We start from the raw sequence: 20,486 nt of genomic DNA, 5'->3' as shown, positions 1-20,486 counted from the left end.
CTAATAAAAGGGAAGTGTTTGGGGATGGTGCGCCGGCCGAAGCGCTCGGCCGGTCTCTTCCTTTTTTTCACGCGTGGGACACGCTGGCACGCGCGCGCTTAGTTGACCCAAACGTTTTTCTTTCTTTTTTTTCTTTTTCTTTGCTTCTTCTTCCTTCCGCCTCCGCCTGATCCCATCTCGCCTCCTCCATTGTAGCGCGTGGAGCAGCTCGCCGTCGCCCATGGATGTAGAGGTTGCAGCCCCGCTCTCATTCCCACCTCCTTTTTCTTCCTTCTCCCTCTCTTCCCTCTTCCTCCTCCTCTCTTCCCCTTTTGTTGCAACCGGCGACAGGCAAAACGCCGGGAGGACCGAGGTGCCCGTGCTACAACCATGGCCACGGGGGAGGAGCTGCAACCGCGGTACTGGGAGAGTTGCAAACGGCGTTTCCCCGTGCTACAACCATGGACACAAAAGCTACATCCAGTAGATAAAAAAGTTTCAACCAGACAACGAAATGCAGGAAAAGTTACAACCGTTTTGACAAAAAGCTTCAACCCGCAGATGAAAAAGCTTCAAACAGAGATTGAGAAAATCCTCCTCGACGACGACCACGACGTCTCTCTGTGTGTTTTGTTGCAACTGCAGAGTAAAAAGCTGCAAGCCTTTGTGAAAAAAGCTTCAAGCTCAGGTGAAAAAAGCTTCAATTGGCATGGTGGAAAGCTTCAATCCGCGAGAAAAGCTTCAACAGGCATAGAGAAAAGCTTCAACCGATGAGATAAAAAGTTTCAACCTGACTCGTCAATGGCAGCGAGCGGCGACGTTGAGAGCTGCATCGGCGACACGACGGTGCAACGACGATGGAGGCTGCTAGGTGTTGCAACGACAGGGGGTGCCGGTGTGCTTCAAGACGGCGCCTTTTTTGCTACAAGGGGGGCTTTCTGCTGGACCGGGGGGTGAGTATGGATGATGCGACAGCGACAGCGACGGGGACGGCGATTGGCGGCGACGAAGAGCGCATCCAGCAGCGTGGGACTAGGGGGGGGGAGGTCCAGGTGAGGGGGCTAGTCGCCGGCGGCAGGAGCGGCTGGGGTGGGGGCGCGGTGGAGAAGAAGGAGAGAAAGAAGAAGTCAACGCGGGGGAAGGGGACGCGAGGAAACAGATCTGACGGCTCGAGCTCGCGGATCGGGCGGCTGGGGCTTGACCGGCCCAACAATTGGGCCGGTGCGCCGGCGCAGATCGTTGCCCCTAATAAAAACACTGATCTGAACTTCGTACACAGCAGCACGTCTAGCAAGTTGCCTAACCGAATAATCTCACTATTTTCTGCACGCATCTTCACAGTGCCCGCCGAATCGTCCTCGACCAGAATCATTCCGTATTTTCGCCCCGAAGTCCCAACCCATCAACTTGGTCTTGGATCTATCCACGCCTCTTCGTGACTACTGCGTATCTGCTTCCCCGACGTGCACAATCCCCATTGCTAGCCCCAACAGCTCAGCTCAGGTCACGCAGCCGATCGCCGCACCCCCTCACGCGCTCGGCACCGGCCCGGTTGCGTCCGTCCAAGCCTGGGGACGCCGTGCTGATCTGGATCTCGACACGGGAAAAACCGCATCAGATGCTGGGCGGGGCACTGACACGCACCCACAGGCGACCCAACAACCCCCCGGATCTCGCCAGGTTCCGCGCTCCTCCCTCCACTTGCCAGCCGCGGGATCGGGCCGGGATGGCGCACGCCATGCACCCGTACACGAGCTGTGGCGTCGCGTCCCCAACATCACCAACTCCTTTTTCGGATCTGACCTTTTTTCTATCGCCATTATTTATGACGATAACACACCCTACCGCCAAGGTCTTTGACAGTAAGACTTACCTGCACCATCGCTTTCATTTTTTGCAGAAAGAACCCTACCGCCGCAGTCGATGGCGGTAGGACGTGTAACCCTACCGCCATAGTCTATGGCGGTAGGGTCCTTTTTGCAAAAAATGAATTTTTTATTGCATGCGTGCCTTTATTATAATTACATAGATGCCCCTACCGCCAAAGACCATGGCAGTAGGGTCCTTTTTCACATCGAACAGACGTGACGGTGTAATTAAGTCCTACCGCCAAAGACCTTGGCGGTAGGCCGTGTTAGCCTACCGTCATAGACAATGACGATAGAAAAAAGGTCAGATCCGAAAAACTTTTGCACATAGGGTCAAATCATGCTTAAGTTAAGGAAAAAGGTCAAAACAGTGAATTTGGCCACTCCAATGTAGGAGTACAAGTGAGCCATCGCCGCGGCACCAGCGAACCAGCGACTGCCGCGTAGCCATCGCTCGCTGCTGCCGGTTCCCGCTGAGCTTCTTAACTCGCTAGCTGACAATCCCTCGCGCGCACACTCCACTGTCCACTCACTCGCTCACGCCCAGTGCTCTCACTTCACTGCCCACTGCTCGCCATTACTGGCCTCACCCACCCCAGATCTCATGGCTCCCCAGAGCCGCCACCACGCGGCGGCCACGGCGTGCCTTCTCGTCCTCCTCGCGCTGTGCGCCGCGCCGGCCTACGGCGGCCGCGCGCTGGCGGTCGGCAAGGCGCAGGCGGCGGCGGCGGCAAACGCTACGGCGACGGCGGACGAGTTCCTGGCGCCGCACAACAAGGCGCGCGCGGCGGTCGGCGTGGCCGCGCTGCGGTGGAGCGCCGACCTGACGGCGGCGGCGGCGTGGACCTCGTCCCAGCAGCAGAAGCAGAAGAACTGCGCGTTCGCGGACATGGGCGCCAGCCCCTACGGCGCGAACCAGGGGTGGGCGAGCTACCGCGCGCGCCCGGCCGAGGTGGTGGCCTCCTGGGTGGCGCAGGGGAAGTACTACACCCACGCCAACAACACCTGCGCCGCCGGCCAGCAGTGCGGCACCTACACGCAGGTGGTGTGGCGCCGCACCGCGGAGGTCGGCTGCGCGCAGGCCAGCTGCGCCTCCGGCGCCACGCTCACGCTCTGCCTCTACAACCCGCACGGCAACGTGAAGGGCGAGAGCCCCTACTAGCGGCCGGCCGGGCTGGGCTGCCGGCGTGTCAGGCTGGTGGTGTCGCCTCTGCGTTGGGGCCGTCGCCGCCCGCGCCGGAGCATCGATCATTGTTAGAGTTACAAGTACGATCTAGCTTCGTATCTCTGGTTCAGTTATGGATGATTTGTGTTGCGAACTTGTGGTGCCTAGAATAACTACTGCTTAGATATAAGAAACTCATGTGGTGACGTGCCTAGCATATTGTGTGGAAAATGAACTTGTCATGTTCTCGGCGAGTTCCGACTTCCGAGGGTGAACTTGTTATCGGAGAAGAAAATTGTGTTTTTAACACGGTACACCCCTATGAACGCACATATGCACACCCTATCACTATGAGCACCTCCGAAAGATTGAGCCGGCATATCATCTTGAAATTTACGAAGTCATTGTAGCCACCTCGTCATCGATGGAAACGTCTCCTCCCACGAAATGCGCATCGCCGAAAATCCTGAAATAAATCCAGAAATAAATGCGAGCACCAGGACTTGAACCCTGGTAGGGTGGGGATACCACAGTTCGCGAAGAAAATTGTTCTCAGTGGGTTGGATTCATGGCATCTACACATGGCATTCACCCCATTTGTTTGGACTTGCAGACGTGCACTTTTTTATGGATATGGAGACATGAACTAAGTTTAAAATAGTACTCCCGTTCACAAATATAAGATGTTCTAACTTTTTTTCTAGATCAAATGTATATAAACATATTTTAATATTTTTTTACGAGGGCACATTTTAATGTGTTTGTCCATTCATTTCAATCTGTATGTAGTTTAAATTGAAATATCCAAAATATTTTGTATTTGTGAACGAAGGGAGTACTATTCTGATGTAAAGTCTCATACCCTTTTTCTTCTCGTCTTATCATCTTGAGATTAATAACAACACTAGTTGGGGAGTTGGCATCTAATCTGGTCTTGTTCTGAAAGATTTGTGACATCAAACACCAAATTGTTTGATCCCGTCAGTCCTCACATAGATAATATTCCATTGGGATGGATTACCATGGGTCTTAGAGCATCTCCGACATACGCTCAATAACTACTCCATCCATCTCAAAATATAAAAACGTTTTTGACACTTTTCTGATAGGGTGTTACTGTCCGACTAACATTGTTTGAATTATTAGGGAAGGTGTTGCAACGGATGCACCACATACATCTGACATGTGGGGCCCACATCTCAATGGTCGCATCTCCCTCCACCACATGTCAATGGGTCTCTCCTCCATCCATCTTCTATTTCTCCTCATACGACGTAATTAGGAAACTTACTATACGAATAATTCTTTCAATGGCCCTACTAAATCTCAGTTGGCTAAGACTTTGCGAGGTCTCCACACGTCAACCGTGTGATCGTTATTGCTTCTTCAAGATTCGCGTTGATAGTGGGCTTGTCTCATTTTGGCCTCTTAAGGCACGTCCAGCCCGTTTCTTCTTTTTTTCTTCTTTTGGTTGTTCGGACTCTTTTTTGTTAGCGGGCCAGGGGCCTTTTTCAGTATGGGGCCTCCTGTGACTTGTAGTTCTTTTTTTCATTTCAATTTTTCATTTTTTATGATGCAGCGGCGAATGCTAGTTGTGAACTTAGCCTTTAATTTTTTATTTTCTATGTTATTGTGTTTTAGGGGAGACAAAAAGGTTTCCTCCATTTCTTTTCACGTGTTGCTATGTTTTTGTTTTTATTATTTTCTTTCCCATTTCTTCTTTTTGACGGACCTTTTAAATACATGAATAATTTTAAAATTAATTTTTTGTAAATATTTTTTCTTCCAAGATTACATGTTATAAGAATATAAAACTTTTAATATTACACGAATATTAATGTAATTCTCTTGCACATAACTATAGTTGCACATTCGTTGGTTATGCGCAGTTGGATGTTCATCATCCGTGTGAAACTCTTTTTTAAAAAGTTATTCAATATAATTAGTTTATCATTTTTGTAGGTTCTACTTTTATTTGTATTTCTAGTTTCCATCTTTTTCATGCATTGGTCTTTTTTCGTTTTTGCAATGCATACATGTGCCATCTTCAGGCAATTTACACGAGCCTTTTGTGCCTAAGACATGGCTTATCTTTCAAAAAAAAAATTACACGGCGACTGCAAATGTCATATCCCGCAAAAAATGACCGCAAGAGTGGGCTCTCCATCAGAAAAATATTTTAAATGTGGGCAGTTGCATGTCTGCCACTAGACACGCAACCGCAAGTGTCGCCAAGTACCACAACTTCATGTTTTCAACTACACGTGATTGCAAGTATCGCCAACTATTGCCACCTTGCCCTCCCCTCGACCTCCCCCACTGTCTTGATGGCCGCCACCCCAACCGCCCCTCTAAGCCGCACCACCGGTGAACAACTCGGGCGGCACCCTGCACCCGCACCCCTAAGAGATAATGAGGCTGATGCTTAATGAGGCTGTTGCTTCCTCCAAAAATACATAATGAGGTTGTTGCTTCCCGACAAGGTCGGCCTCCCCATGTCGTGTTCGGGATGCCTTCCTATAAAAGCAAGAGAGAGCGGAGAACCAGACCATCCTATCCATTGAAACATGCAATCTGATGGTCTACATCCCTCCAGTATACTAAACGTGTTTATGCTTTAATTACCCACCATGCCATTGCCTTAATTAATTACCCACTGTGCCATTGGGTTAACATCGTCCCGAACAAGTCGCTGCTGTCTGGCTACCACGCCGTCGGGACATCGCCCCACCTCTTCCCTACAACCTCCTCGCCAGTCATCGCCTCGACCGCCGCTGGACAACCTCCACATGTGCCTCTCCACAAGCGCCGCTGGACAACCTCCACATGTGCCTCTCCACAAGCGCCGCTGGACAGCCATGCCGTCCATGCGCCGCCGCGCCGTCGCGCCGTCCGCATCCGCGCCGCCCGGACCTCCGTGCCATCCACGCGCCGACCGCGTTCGATCTAAACTACGAGGGGTTGCCCCGACCCCGTTCCTCAAGTTGGCCGTGGAAGAGAGAGAGCGAGACGGCAATGGTGGATCTAGACGAGGGGTTGCCGTCCCTTTCATTGCATCCACCAGAAGAGAGAGATCGAAGGGTAGAAGCTTGACCGAAAATATATTTTTGAGCATATGCATCCCGGCCCGCTTATCTGGTGCGTCGAAATACCTCGGGATATGTGTCGGAAGCTACCGTAAGAAGGGCAGGCCACGGTTATATCGTCTGGTTTTGTAGCTCCTTCCTCCCTGATCTGCCTACTATGTAGCGTAGGGGCACTGTTCAGCATGAGACAAGGACAAACAGCTATGGGACACTCGGGGGGTGGGGTGGGGGGGGGGGGGGGGGGGGGGGGGGGGGGGGAGCGCGTGACTCTGGTCAATATGCGTCCCCTCTTGTACTTCTAGGAGGCAGGCTAGCCGGCGGGGGAGGGGGATTCAGCAGAGGCAGATCGCTGCGAGAACCCAATCGAGGGCGGGAGGCAGGAGTTTCTCGTACAAGAGGAGGCACCGAGACGAGCGGGCCGCCGGGGAAATCCAGCGCCGGGTCGGAGCGGACACCGCCGCCACTGAGATCTCGCCCCGCCGGCCATTGTAAGAGAAACTTCACAGGTAAATACCTGATTTCACACATGCGCATGGTTTATTTTGTTGTCGGGATGTATTTTGTAATTGGGGCGCATATCAGGATGCTGATTTTTCATGGATATCTATGCGCTCCAGGACAGATTGGGAACGGGGTTGGGGCAGTAATAGCTTTCAGGTGTTCATCTGTAAGCAGACATCATGCAGGTCCGGCACAGAATCAAGAAGGAAAAGGGGATTCAGAATCTCAATGAGAAAGACAAAAACGAATAAGGCACGTCCCTGACGAGAGCTGAGAGTAGATTGGCAGTATGCAGACTCGATACCTACCCATGGCCGTCCGCCGGAGAGGTTCGCGGTGTGGCGAGCGCCGGCGCTATTGATTCCCCTCCTTGCACCCAATCCATTAGAGAGACAAGTCAAAGTACAGAGCAAGGCGTTGTGTGGGCAGATAATTGAGATATAGTCACGGGTCCTCGTCGGTACGCAGGAGGGAGGTGGAAGACAAAAAAGTGCAGAGTTTACCCGTGGTGCTGTTACCCTACGAAGAGGGGACGGTGACAGACGCCTGCCACGGTAATACATAAGCTAAATCGGTATTCCTCGTCGGACATCTCGAGGTAAATAGCGACGAGTCGACCGCTAGGATAGCGCGGCCCCGGCGCAGGTGTTCGAAAAATCCGCGTCCGAAGCTTGACGATGGTGCCCCGGCCCGGCGCCTCTCCGCACCCGCTCCCTGGCAGTGCGCCTCCGCACCCGGCGGCCCTTGCTCCTTCGCCAGCGCACCACCGCGCCTGGCCGCCGCTGCTCCTCCGCCAGAGCCCTGCCGCACCCGGCCGCAGCCTCACGCGTCTCCGCGCTGGCCCTCCACGCCTCCCCGCGCACGGCGCTGACGGCCCTCCACACCTCCCACGACATACCCGGGGAGCTCACTGGCGCGCCCATGACACCCATATCCTTTACAGTAAATCATGTTCCGGTATTCATGTAATTGTACTCCCTCTCTAAAGAAATATAAGATCGTTTACATCACTGGGGAGTATTTAGTAGAGTAATCGATCGAGAGCTAGGCGTAAGTTTAGCAGTATTTTCAGTTTGGGGAGATGATGCGTGAGTCATGGCCTGCACTGCGATATTTGGCCACCAGATGCAAAGATTGAACCTCACATGCTAGATTAGTGACTAAGCTAAATGGATATACTTATGGCTGCTAATATCTGTATTTCTGTTGCCTTACATGCATAGGATGAGTGGTCTCTGCAATCTAGCTTCCAGTATTTAACTCTGAAGAGCTAATCTTGCTAGCAAGCGATCATGCATGCTTCGGAAAAGAAACAGCCTGTTTACAGTCGCGTTAAGCGTAAGCGTTTGATGTTATGCCAAGGTTGGACTTTACTGATACTGTGTGAAACGAGTAAATTGCACAAAACCATCACTTTGAAGGTTAGGTTTGCGAAAAACATTACAATACATTTTTTTTACAGAAAATACCGTGTCTACGGTAAATCTTTTTGCAAATAACACTGATCGGCGGATTAGGCTCGTTTGAGCATGTTTATGACAGGTGGGTCACGTTTTTTGCTTATGTGGCATCACATTTCGTGCCAATGGGTTTTAATCTAAATTCACAAAGTAGTCCCTAGAAATTTATGTATACACCCCTGAATCAAAATGCAAAATCACAATCAGCCCCCCACGTGCATAAAACCAGTAGCACGGCGGCCATGGGCTCTCGTCGCTGGCCGGGGCGGCGCCCATGGAGGCTTGGGGCGGCTCATGGACCTCGCCGGCGGCGAGGTCTAGCACCTCCTCTTTCTCTAATTGGTGCTGGGGCGAGCTCGATTTGGATAGATTGGGGCGAGCCCGATTTGGATCTCGGGGCGACCAGGATGAGCTCCAGCATGTGCACGTTGCCCCGCTGTCGCCGTAGTCGGGGCGCCCGCCGAAGGGCCGCGTGGGCAGCCGGGGAACCAGGTCACGGTCAAAGGTGCCGTCATGGGGCACGTCAAGGTGTTGTCGCCGTCGTCGGGGCGCCCGCGAAGGGCCACGCTGGCGGCCAGGGAACTAGGTATGGCTGGTGCCGCCGCCGCCGAAGGGCCTTGGGCACCGGCTGCAGGGCTGCGCCTTGCACTCCGGCTGCAGGTTGAGGCTCCGGGTGCGCCTTGCGCTCCGGCTGCAGGTCGAATTGGATGTCACCGGATCTGCCGTGGGGTGCGGAGGTGGAAGCGGATGTCGCCGGATCCAGTGTGGGGCGCGGCGGTGGAGCCGGTGAACCTGTGGTGGCGCGGCGGGATCCCGGGCCGCGGTGGTGGGCGGCAGGGAGTGCCGGCGGTAGGCGGCGGCGGTTTAATTTTTACAGAGAGGGGAGAGAGATGGAGAAGAAGAGAGGGGTGCATGTGTAAAATTCACGCCACGTAGGCAAAAAATGGAGCCCACCTGTCATAAACTCACTTAACTGAGCCTGATCCGCTGATCAGTGTTTTTTGCAAAAAGATTACCGTAGACGTGGTGTTTTTGAAATTTTTTTAGTGTTTTTCGCAAATCTAGTCTTCAAAGTGATGGTTTTGTACAATTTACTCGTGTGAAACTGACGCTCACTGTGCGAACAGTTTCAGGAGATCAAAACCAAGCTGAATGACGCTTCAAAACCGAGGTGTTTGCATGCCCTGTTTGCTATGAACCGCTGATAAGGAAAGGGCTGCCAGGCATGAACCTGGATGTCTGAAGTCCCCTGAATCATCTTCATCTCTCATGCAAATCTAGATGTTGGATTAGGATTTATGTTCTTTTGGCTTCTACGCGTTTCCCAGGCCAGCGATTTATAGGTCCGGATTCAAGTGTTCAAAATGCAACAAGTCATTCACCAGCAAAGATGTCTTCTTGGATCTCACTGTCACCTAATCAGGAATGAAAGCATACAGTGAACAGAAGCCTGCTAGAACTGAGCTGCTCAGGAGCCCGCTCATCTCCTTTCTTTATGAGAGGGGGTGGCGTCTGAACATCAATCGGAGCGGCTTCCCGGGCCGTGATGAAGAGGCACATTTCTTGGCCGCCTCATTCTTGAATTCCATGGCATTAAGCTGTTACTGCTCAGTGAGAAACTATTTATATTAAGTCGTAAATCTGTCGCAGCCAAGTATTTGGTGCTGCAACAAAAGGCTGTCTCCATTTTTTCATGCCAAGAAAATATTCGTATTAATATGCATATAATATTGGTCTGCTGTTGGCTTTATCACTTCATTGTTCGAGACTTGGAGACTTATGTTGGATATATTTTGCCTATTAATAATATTGGCCGTATGGGGCATACCCCCCTTTTCGAAAGAAAAAAAATATAGCTCAATATTATTTCCAACCAGTGGCTGGCGGTATACTCGTTGATGTTATAGCTGTGCCAGTGGTTTGTTTTCAAGGAAATTTGCAAGCTCTCGGGCATACTCAGCTGTGATTGCTTTGGACTTTTCCGAGAATATGGTCCACTAATGCTATGACTACATCAAACAAGAAGAAATCCCTATGAACACGTGAGCTTTCCTTTGTGTTTATTTTGAACTTTCCCTGTTCAACTTGAAAAAGTGTCGTGCAACATCCAACTCTAACAAACCGTCATATAGACAACTTGGGCATCACTAAATTGTTTGTTATAGGCTTGTACTGATTTCTTCACTTCCACAAGTATTTATGTTCAGTTGTATGCTTCTACTGATTTCTTAACTTCCCCATGGTTTTACCTTCATCCACATGCATCTTGACGATCATAAAAACAAACACTACATACTGTTTTATCATCTCAACAATGTTCAGATGCATTTTGGGGATTTTCTGGTTTTCACAATAAAAAACAACTTGTGTTGAAGATAAACCTCATGACAAATGCTGCCAAACCAGAAGCAAAATCACCTAACAAATATAATGCAATCAGATTTAATCCTGAATCTCTCATCAATGCAGAGATGAGTGGACGTTCCAAAAGCTTTATCTCAGTTCCCTGCTGGTTCGAGATCCGCACAAGTTTGCTCCCTTCCGTCATCGGCCTCATCTAAAGGTATTCTTCCCCAGCTTTGTCGTTCTGCAAGAGACGCTTGAATATTTTGACATGGATCTCCACAGACGAAGTTTTGACTGTAGTTACCTGATAAACCGTGGAGGACAAGCGCCCTAGCAAACCATAGAAATTTATTGTTTTGTTTATGGTTGCTTGATTCTGATGCTTCCGGTTGGCATTTGCGTATCATCTTTTCATAGTTGCTGAGGCGCTTCTTTTCTTAAAAGTTGTACGCATACAAGTTGCACCCGTGAGTGAGCACAAGTGTCCTATGGCACATAATTTAGAGTTTAACTTTTTAATCTATCTACTACCCCTATAAAAGCACGAAAGGTCGGAGAACCAATTCATCTCATCCATCAAGTCATGTGATCTGATGGTCTACGTTGCTTCATCATACTAAACGAGTTTTAAGTTCTAATTACCCACCATGCCACTCCACGTTTGTAGCCTTCAAAGAACCTGCACGCACACACGATCGGTTGGGCTAAAACCAAAAACAAGCTGGCTCCCCTCCCCGTGAAGCAAACCGCCTCCCTCAGTTCCCTCACCATGGCAGACGAACCCATCATAAGCAGTCGCCCTCCATGCACACATGTGATTCTACTCGCCAGTGATGATCCCCAGTCCACACGGCCCTGCTCTACGGCGCCAATCCTCACCGACAGCCCCTTGCGGCCATGCTTCTCGTCCGCCTCCATCGCGCCTCACCGTCGACGGCTGCCCAGCCACCTCTCCTGTGGCGCTCGGTGCCCGTCCCTCACGCGGCCGACGGCGACTCCTCCGTCCTCCACACGGCCGGCAACAAAGACTCCACCACACCGCGACAACGTAGAAGCTCCTCCCTTAGCAGTTTTGTTCTTCCTCTGCGCCAAGTTGGAGGATCAAACTCTGTGTGTGTATTATGACTTCACAGGTTACACATATATATACATGGAGTGCAACGGCAGGATAAGGTTGCAACTGATCTAGCTAGTCCTGAGGAGACGTGAGCTACGTGCGGGACGAGCCAGTCGTGGGCGCAGGACCCGGGCGTGCGGGTGGCGTGGAGGACGTGGAGATAGTTGTGTTCCAACACCCCCCCCCCCCCCCCCCCGCAGTCGAGACGGGGTCGCTGAGAACGTTGAGGCTGTCCCGGAATTCGTTGAAGATGGCCGTTGGCAGTCCCTTAGTGAAGATATCCGCGAACTGGGATGAAGTGGGAACGTGCAGAACCTTGACGTCGCCAATGCTGACCCATTCGCGGACGAAGTGCAGGTCGATTTCCACGTGCTTTGTGCGCTGATGCTGCACCGGGTTGCTGGAGAGATACACGGCACTCACGTTGTCACAGAAGACAACGGTGGCACGGCGTGGCGGTCGGCGGAGCTCCGTGAGGAGTTGGCGAAGCCAGCACGATTCGGCGACGACGTTGGCGACCGCGCGGTACTCGGCCTCTGCACTGGACCGGGACACCGTGTTCTGGCGCTTCGAGGACCAAGAGACGAGGTTGGGCCCGATGAAGACCCAGAACCCGGATGTCGAGCGGCGGGTGTCCGGGCACCCGGCCCAGTCGGCGCCGGAGTAGGCGACGAGGTCGTGTGTCGGGGCAGAGCTGTGGATGCGCAGACCGAGGTGGGAGGTGCCATGCACGTACCGCAGGATCCGCTTGACGAGCTAGAGATGCGGCTCGCGTGGATCGTGCATGAAGAGGCAGGCCTGTTGCACCGCATGAGTGATGTCCGGCCTCGTCAGGGTGAGGTACTGGAGCGCGCCGGCGAGGCTCCGGTACAAGGTAGGATCGACGACGGGCGCGCCCTCGGAGGCAGACAGCTTGGTGCGAGCGTCGAGGGGCGTGCTGATCGGCTTGCAGGTGAGCATGCCCGCCCGATCAATGACCTCGAGCGCGTACTGCTGCTGCGAGAGGAAGAGGCCGGAAGCAGAGCGCTGTACGTTGACGCCGAGGAAGTGATGCAGCTCGCCGAGGTCTGTCATGGCGAAGGCTTGGTGCAGAGAGTCGATGACGTGACGAAGGAGGGCGTGGCTGCTGGCGGTGAGGATGATGTCGTCGATGTATAAGAGCAGATACGCCATGGAGCCGTCACGGTGGAGGATGAACAGCGAGCTGTCGCTGCGGGAAGCGACGAAGCCGAGGGCGATGAGGTGCGCCGTGAACCGCGAGAACCAGGCGCGTGGGGCCTGTTTCAGGCCGTACAAGGAGCGTTGGAGATGGCAGACATGGTCCGGGCGATCGGCGTCGATGAAGCCGGGAGGCTGCTCGCTGTAGACGACCTCGTCGAGCCGGCCGTGAAGAAAGGCGTTCTTCACGTCCAGCTGGTGGATTGGCCACGAGCTGGTGACGACGAGGCTGAGGACGACCCGTATGGTAGATGGCTTGACGACGGGACTGAAGGTCTCGGTGTAGTCGACGCCCTCGCGCTGGGTGAACCCGCGCAGGACCCAGCGAGCCTTGTGGCGTGCCAGGGAGCCGTCGGCGTTGAATTTGTGCCTGTAGATCCATTTGCCGCTGACGACGTTCACACCTGCAGGACGCGGCACTAAACACCAGGTTTTATTATGAATCAGTGCATCATATTCTCCACGCATAGCGGCATACCAGCGGGGGTCTTTTAGGGCAGTGCGGTAGGTTGGGGGGATGGGGGAGAGGACATCTACATGGAGATTAGTTTGGGTTTTAGGAAGGGCAAAACCAGATTTGCCGCGCGTGCGCATGGGATGGGGATTTTGTGGGGGCGCGATGGCGACGGCGCGCGGTGGGAGCGAAGCGCTGCATGGCGCGGTGTTGCATGGCGCGGTGCTGGTCGTGGGAAAAAGGCAGCGAGGGGATGGTTGCATGCGGTCGTGGGGCACAACGCGTAGGGTGGAGCCGCGTGGCGGAAGGAAAGGGGGCGAGGTGGGCGCGACATGTGAGGGTGGGGTCCCCAGAGCTGGCGCAGGGGGCGGGCCGGTGGGATGATGGGACGCGGCTGGTGCGGGGGAGACCGGTGGGTTGTTGTGGTTGGGCGCGTGATCCGAGGAGGATCGGGAGGAGGTGGGAAACGAGGTAGGTGGGGGCGATCCCGAGGCATGGAAAGGCGGCGGACGAGGTTGTCGGGGGTTGGGATTTTCTGTGGGGGGGTCGGGTGCGGAAAGCGTAGATTGGAAGGGGAACGTAGTTTCATCAAACGTGACGTGCTGGGACGTGTAAACATGCCGAGTGCGAAGGTCGAGGCAGCGATAGCCTTTATGCTCGGGAGGGCTACCAAGGAGAACACACGGGGTGGATCGGGGTGAGAGTTTGTGGGCGGCGTATGGTGCTAGGTTAGGGTAGCAGAGGCACCCAAAGGTGTGTAGGTCGGTGTAGCTAGGGTGAATGCCGTGGAGGAGGAAGAAAGGTGTGAGGTGGTGAACTACGCGAGAGGGACGTCGGTTGAGAAGATGGGTAGCCGTGTGGAGAGCTTCGACCCAATATGGTGGTGGCATGTGAGCCTGGGCAAGGAGGGTGCGAAGAATGTCGTTAGTGGAGCGAATGGCACGTTCGGCCTTCCCGTTTTGCGGGGAAGTGTGTGGACATGAGAGACGGAGGACAATGCCGCGGTCGGAGAGGAAGGTGAGAAGGGCTGTGTTAACGAACTCGCCCCCATTGTCGCTTTGAATGCAATGGACAAGGGAGTGGTACTGCGTAAGAATGTAACGGCAAAAACGTACAAGCACAGAGGCTGTTTCAGACTTGTTGCGGAGAGGGAAAGACCAGGAGAAATGGGTGTAGTCATCCATTGTTATGAGATAATATTTCAAGCCAGAAAAACTGGATACATGCGACGTCCAAAGGTCGCAGTGGATTAACTGAAATGGGAAACTAGTAAAGGAAGTTGATTCGGAAAAAGGTAATCTAGTGTGGCGCCCTCGTTGGCATGCATCACATGTAGGAGATGGTGCGGGCACTTTATTACATGAAGGGGAAATAAAAGACTGCAATGGGCTTGAGTAGCCCGGCTCGGGTGACCGAGGCGGCGGTGCCAGAGATCGCCGTCGGTGGTGCTGGTGAAGGCGGTGGCGCCGGAGCCTAGGAACGGGTAGAGCGGGCCGGAGCTATTGGACCTCAGGATGAGCCTCCGAGTGAGCAGGTCCTTCACAGAAAAACCGTAAGGGTCAAATTCAATTGAGCATGAGTTATCAGTGGTGAATTTACGAACAGAGATTAGGTTTTTGACTACATTGGCAGAAACTAAGACGTGGTTTAGATGAAAGGGCTTGGGAGGGAGAGAGGCATAGCCGAGGGAGGAGGGAGTCATGATGGTGCCGTTGCCAACTATAATGTGAGGAAGATGATGAGCTGAAACATCATAAAGCCGAGTGAGTATACCTGCGTTCCCGGAGATGTGCGAGGAGGCACCGGAGTCCAGGTACCAGTCGGCGGCGCCGGGCTGCTGCAGGGACATGTTGCTCATCGCGGAGTTGAGCATGCTGAAGTTGTCCCACGAGCCAGGAGCAGGCGACGGTGGCGGTGGCGCGTGAGAGGAGGACGGTGCGCCGGGGTAGAAGACCGGGTACGCCTGCGCCGGGGTGGCGGGTCGTGGCCCGAGGATGCCGGCGGCGTGCGGGGGCACCCATGGAGCACGCCAAGGAGGAGGAAAAGGCGCGCCCCAGGGTGCGAAGTATCCCATCCACGGTGTCTGCCCACCGGTGAACGGCTGCTGCTGTGTGTGGCGGCCGCCACCGCTGGAGCCGTTGCCGCGACCACGTCCACGGCCTGTGCCACGGGCGCGATCAGAGGAGCCGCCGCGGCCGGGGTTGCCCTCGCCGGTAGGCCGAGCGCGATCGCCGGAGCCGGGGTGGCCGCGATCGCCAGGGGAGTTGCCGGAGGGAGACCGCCGACGTTGGTGCTGATGGTGAGGGTGGTGGCCCCCTCGGTGCGATCACGAGCGTCGAGGGAGATCTCCTCGAGAAGGAGGCGTGAGCGCGCCTGGATAAACGTGGGGAACGGTACCTGGAGAGGGAGCACCGAGGCGAGGACGTGGAAGCGGCGCGAGAGCCCACGGATGAGCTGCAGAGTGAGAGACCGGTCGGTGACCGGTTCGTCCACATCAGCGAGGGCGTCAGCGAGGGCCTTCAGGCGACGGCAGTACTCGCCGACGCGGAGGTCGCCTTGGGTGAGGGAGCGGAACTCGGCCCCGATGTGGATCGCGCGGGCCGGCTGATTGTCGTGGAAGAAGTGAGTCAGCTGGCTCCAAGCGCGGTGTGCCGTGTTGTCCGGCGACTTGATGACGTCGTAGAGGTCGTCGGAGATGGACCCGTAGATCCAGAGCAGGATGGTGACGTCGGCGTGGCGCCATGCCACGGTCTGCTGGAGAGGCTCGGAGAAGTGGTCGACGTGCCCCTCTGCATCGTACATGGAGAGCACGCACCGGAAGATCTGCCGCCATTTGGAGAAGTTACCTGCGGCGAAGTCCAGCTTGAAGTCGAGGAAGTGGCCGATGTTGAGCTGGTGCATGTTGGGGATGCCGGAGGAAGACGAGGCGCCGGCCGACAGAGGACCCGTGAGCGGGAGGGTGACCGCGAGCGGCGCCGGTGCAGGGGGCGCCGTGGCCACAGGGAGGGACACCGTGGCAGCAGGTGCTGGGGCGCCGTGGTGGTCGGCAATGGTGCCGTGGCGACGGGGAGGGGCGCCGTGGTGCCCGGCGGAGGAGGCGCGGCGCTGATGGCGACGGGAAGGGTGGGCGCCGAGGTGGACATGGTGAGGTCTCAGGGAGAACTCGCGTCTGATACCAAGTTGGAGGATCAAACTCTGTGTGTGTATTATGACTTCACAGGTTACACATATATATACATGGAGTGCAACGGCAGGATAAGGTTGCAATTGATCTAGCTAGTCCTGAGGAGACGTGAGCTACGTGCGGGACGAGCCAGTCGTGGGCGCAGGACCCGGGCGTGCGGGTGGTGTGGAGGACGTGGAGATAGTTGTGTTCCAACACGCCACCTATAGAAGAGTTCCTGCACCCGACGCCGCCGATGCGATGGTCTGCATGTAAATACTACACTACTACTTTGCTGAGATTCCTTCTGTCCGTCCTACAATGAGGTTCTTGCTTCCTCAAATTAGCAGGTGTGGGCACTACTACTGCTACTTGTGCAGATCCACAATATTGATGTTGCAAAACTTGCAGACGTTTGATCTAAGATGCCCGACTGTACTGCATGGAAGAAAGTAATTATGCAAATCCTAATTATATCCGTATATAGGTTGGACTCTACTACATGGAAATTAGAAATATTATATGAAGTTCCAGAGTTACATTGTGATTTGTGAAAGTCTGATGCATCTCAAACTTTGTTGTTTTGCTGCAGGATGATGAAGAGGAAAATAAAAGTGGGGATGAGCTCAATGAAACGGAGAGGGGGGAAAGGAATAACCAAGAAGGGGAGGGGAGGTCACAACCTCGAAGCCAACGGCAAGTTAAGGCATCACCTTGAATTTGTAACTCCAGTAACTAAATGGACTTCATTTTTTATGTCAAACTTGTGATCCTTCTTATTACTGAAACCAAGTATCAATATGTGACTGATTGTTCTCTTATTGTGGTCTGACAAGACTTAAATATTGGTATGCCCCGATCAGTGTCTTATTGCATTAGTTATTCTTATAGCTAGAGAGTGTGTACATGAGTTTCATGTTATCTTTAGTAAATTAATAACACTAAGTAGGAATTCAGAATAATGACGTATTAATAACAACAAGTAAGAAATCTGAATAAAAATAGTGCATGAGAAATATGGCATGCACTGTAACATAGAGACATCCTTTTCGATTGCTCAGATGTTAATGTTGCAAATGTTCTTTTTTCTGTTCTCTAAGAATGGTTTTAGATAGAGAGCTGCGCCCATGTTGTCTGCGAAGATTTTTTTAAAGGTCTATAGAATTTGATCTGCAAGTTTTTTATCCTAATGGTTACATCCTTATAAAGCTATTTCTTGTTTGTAAGATGGATGTTGTCTATGTCAAAACTCAAGGGAAGCAAGAGTGGATAGGAGTGGCAGTTGTTAAATCTGTAACCAGTTAGTTCTTCAATCAAGGTAGTCACTTGAATCAAGTATTTTCTGAATTATAATTAAAGGTGGACAGTTTCTTACAAATCTAACATATACCTTTTTGAATCTTGATCTTGTTTCATATATAGCTTACACGTAGCATGTCATGTATGAATTTATTATCAGTTCTTTCCACACGGATTGTGCAATGTTTGGATGTAAGAGTAGAAGGAATACAATTAAATAGGTTACGTGCATTCTTTACAAAACGCTTTCCCTTTTGTTACATGTTTTAGTTATATGCTCGGCTGCAAGCTTTCATTTGTTTGATGTTACTCAATTGGATTATTTCTGTGTTTTCTTGAAACATGGTGTGTAAGCTTTTGATCGACCTATAGTAGTTAGCTTGCCTTCTTTCTATTTGATCAATTTTGCCAGAAAAATGGGCACCAAATTTTTTGATGAACTTTCTGTATAAATTTTACATGAAACTACAAGATGGGCAATTAGCCTTGGTCGGCTTTTCATATGGTATAGTTCAAAATTCAATTTAACATGACTCTTCGTAATACTTTGTTGAAATCAAACTAGGAAGCAGAGTCAGGTTGATTATTGTTTCCTGTGTCATGTTATATTGCTGCAATCACTAATTCTGAAGATTCAGTTGTCCTTGTGCCCACTTAACGTTGCCAGCTAGATCCTTTGTCCATTACAATTCAGGTTGTTATATTTTTTCGCCTGCCACACCCATTATGTTGCCGAGTGATGTTGAATCAGTAGTTGAGTAAATCATAATTTTCCGATTGGTGATCCCATTGTAAGTCCAATATAACCTTTTGAATTTAAAAATGCCCAAATTGCCAGGATGGTCAGGGGGTATTACAAGGAGCAAAAGAGATATATGGAAGGAGAGAGTACATAGCAAGCCGCAGGGCATAGAGGACGCAAAGTGTCACATATGGCCAGCCAGGCGAGAACAGTCGACCCAAGCAAGGCCATCGTGACGGCGGTCAGCATGTTTAAATCATATATATTCTTTTTTTCCTAATTACCTAAACACAGTGGCTGCATAGTGGTTCCACTTGCTGACAACGGTGAGGTGGATTGGAGATTGCGGCACCCATCTACGCGACGATGCAGCCCTGGACCCGCAGCTCGACGCGTTCAGCCCTACGCTGGCGGTCACCCCCTTTGCTAATGGCCAGTTCAACCGCTCCACCCCCACGGCCACCTGTACACTGGAAGTGTAGCTGGGAGCGATGACCAGCCGCGTTTGCCAGCTTGAGATCGCTGAAGAAGGAGAACAAGTTCAGCCGCGACGCCTCTTCCGCAGCAACACCCCTTTGCTGGTGGCTGCCCCGTCTGCCCGTCGGCCCTCTGCCCCCCCAAAGAGCCGCGCCCCCACAGCACCATCTCGCCACAGCGCCCGTCAGGCTGCCAACCCCTCCAACGTGCCGGTGGCCCAGCGCGCGTCCCTCCGCATCGTCAAGGAGCTGGGACTGCTGGGGCCAAAGGAGAAGATGACGACCGAAGTTGCCGAGGCCCTCCTGCGTTGTTTTGATGAGCCACTCACCGAGGCTGACATTGCGGTCATTGCCAAACTGACGCGGCTGGACGCCGACGCCCTGAAGATCGCGGCTGGCATGGCCGGGCCTGATGGAGCTGCTGAGGAGGCCGTAGTTTAGTTATGTTAGTTCCATTCATGTTCTCGCTCCGATGGCGGCCGACGATGTGTTGGCTAGAGTTAGGTTTGCTTCCAATATGTAGTGCTAGTCCAATGTGGTTAGTTCGACGCCGGTGTGTTCTGGGGCCTATTGGTGGTCGCTGGTGTTCCCTTGCTAGAGAGGCGGTGTGCTGTTTGGGCCTGAGGCCATTTAGTGATTTTCTGTTATCGGAGCAACACGAGTTTCCCCATGAATGACAAACTCCCTCCGATCATGTGCTGGAACGTGCGCGGGCTGAACCACCCTGCAAAGCGCGCCTCTGTCCGCGAAATTGCAGCAGCAAATCGAATAGCGATCCTGTGACTGCAAGAAACGAAGATCGATGCCTGGTCTCCTAGCCTAGTACGAGAAATTGGCGGCACCTCGCTGACTGGCTGCATTGCCCTGCCGGCGATTGGCACCAGCGGTGGAGCGGCAATTCTCTGGGACGAGGGCCTCGCCACTGTCACTTCCCATGCCATTGGCGCCTTCGCCATCACAGCAAAAGTATCCCTGCTGGGCCAGCCTCATAGCTTCTGGCTCTCCTCCGTCTACGGACCTGCAGACGACGCAAGAAAAGATAGTTTCATCCTCGAGCTCACCCGCACTTCACCGCCCACAAACGAGCCCTGGTTGATCAATGGCGACTTTAACCTAATTTACGAGGCGCGTGACAAGAACAACCTCAACCTTAACCGTAGACTTATGGGTTGGTTCAGGTCGGCCATTGATGCTGCTGGCCTGAAGGAGATAAAGTGCAAAAATCGCCGCTACACCTGGAGCAACGAACGTCAAGATCCCACCCTTGTCAACATTGACAAGTTCTTCTGCAACCAAGCCTGGGAATCCCTTTTTCACAATTTTGCAGTGTTGGCGGCTTCTACGGCTACTTCAGACCACTGCCCTCTGATCTTAGCCGACACAAGTGCCCCGCCACGCCGTGCGAGCTTTAGATTTGAGAGCTTCTGGCCTCGCTTCCCTCGTTTCCATGAAACGGTTACAGCCGCCTGGAATAGGCCAGTGCAGTCCTCCTGCGCTTTTCAGCGTCTTCACACCAAAATGGAGTGCACGACGCGTGACCTGAAGATCTGGAGCAAGGCACACTTTAGCGATGCGAGGCTACAGTTTCATATAGCAGCAGAAATTGTGCTCC

At 52.9% G+C, this 20,486-nt stretch overlaps 1 protein-coding gene across 1 annotated transcript; it reads left to right on the top strand.

Moving 5' to 3' along the window:
- Positions 1-2,285: 2,285 nt before the first annotated feature.
- On the top strand, positions 2,286-3,319 carry LOC123091003 (STS14 protein). The gene has a single exon (XM_044512392.1). It carries the CDS (start codon positions 2,452-2,454, stop codon positions 3,007-3,009), a length of 558 nt encoding a protein of 185 aa, XP_044368327.1. The 5' UTR covers positions 2,286-2,451; the 3' UTR covers positions 3,010-3,319.
- The last annotated feature ends 17,167 nt before the right edge of the window (positions 3,320-20,486 follow it).

This window comes from Triticum aestivum, chromosome 4B (assembly GCF_018294505.1).
Source record: "Triticum aestivum cultivar Chinese Spring chromosome 4B, IWGSC CS RefSeq v2.1, whole genome shotgun sequence".
NCBI classification, from domain to species: Eukaryota; Viridiplantae; Streptophyta; class Magnoliopsida; order Poales; family Poaceae; genus Triticum; species Triticum aestivum.
Note: the sequence above shows the minus strand (reverse complement) of the source record. Positions and strands in the feature narration are given on the sequence as shown.

Excerpts from the sequence above, each read along its gene's own strand:
- LOC123091003 (XM_044512392.1), top strand. The coding sequence starts at position 2,452 with ATGGCTCCCCAGAGCCGCCACCACGCGGCGGCCACGGCGTGCCTTCTC.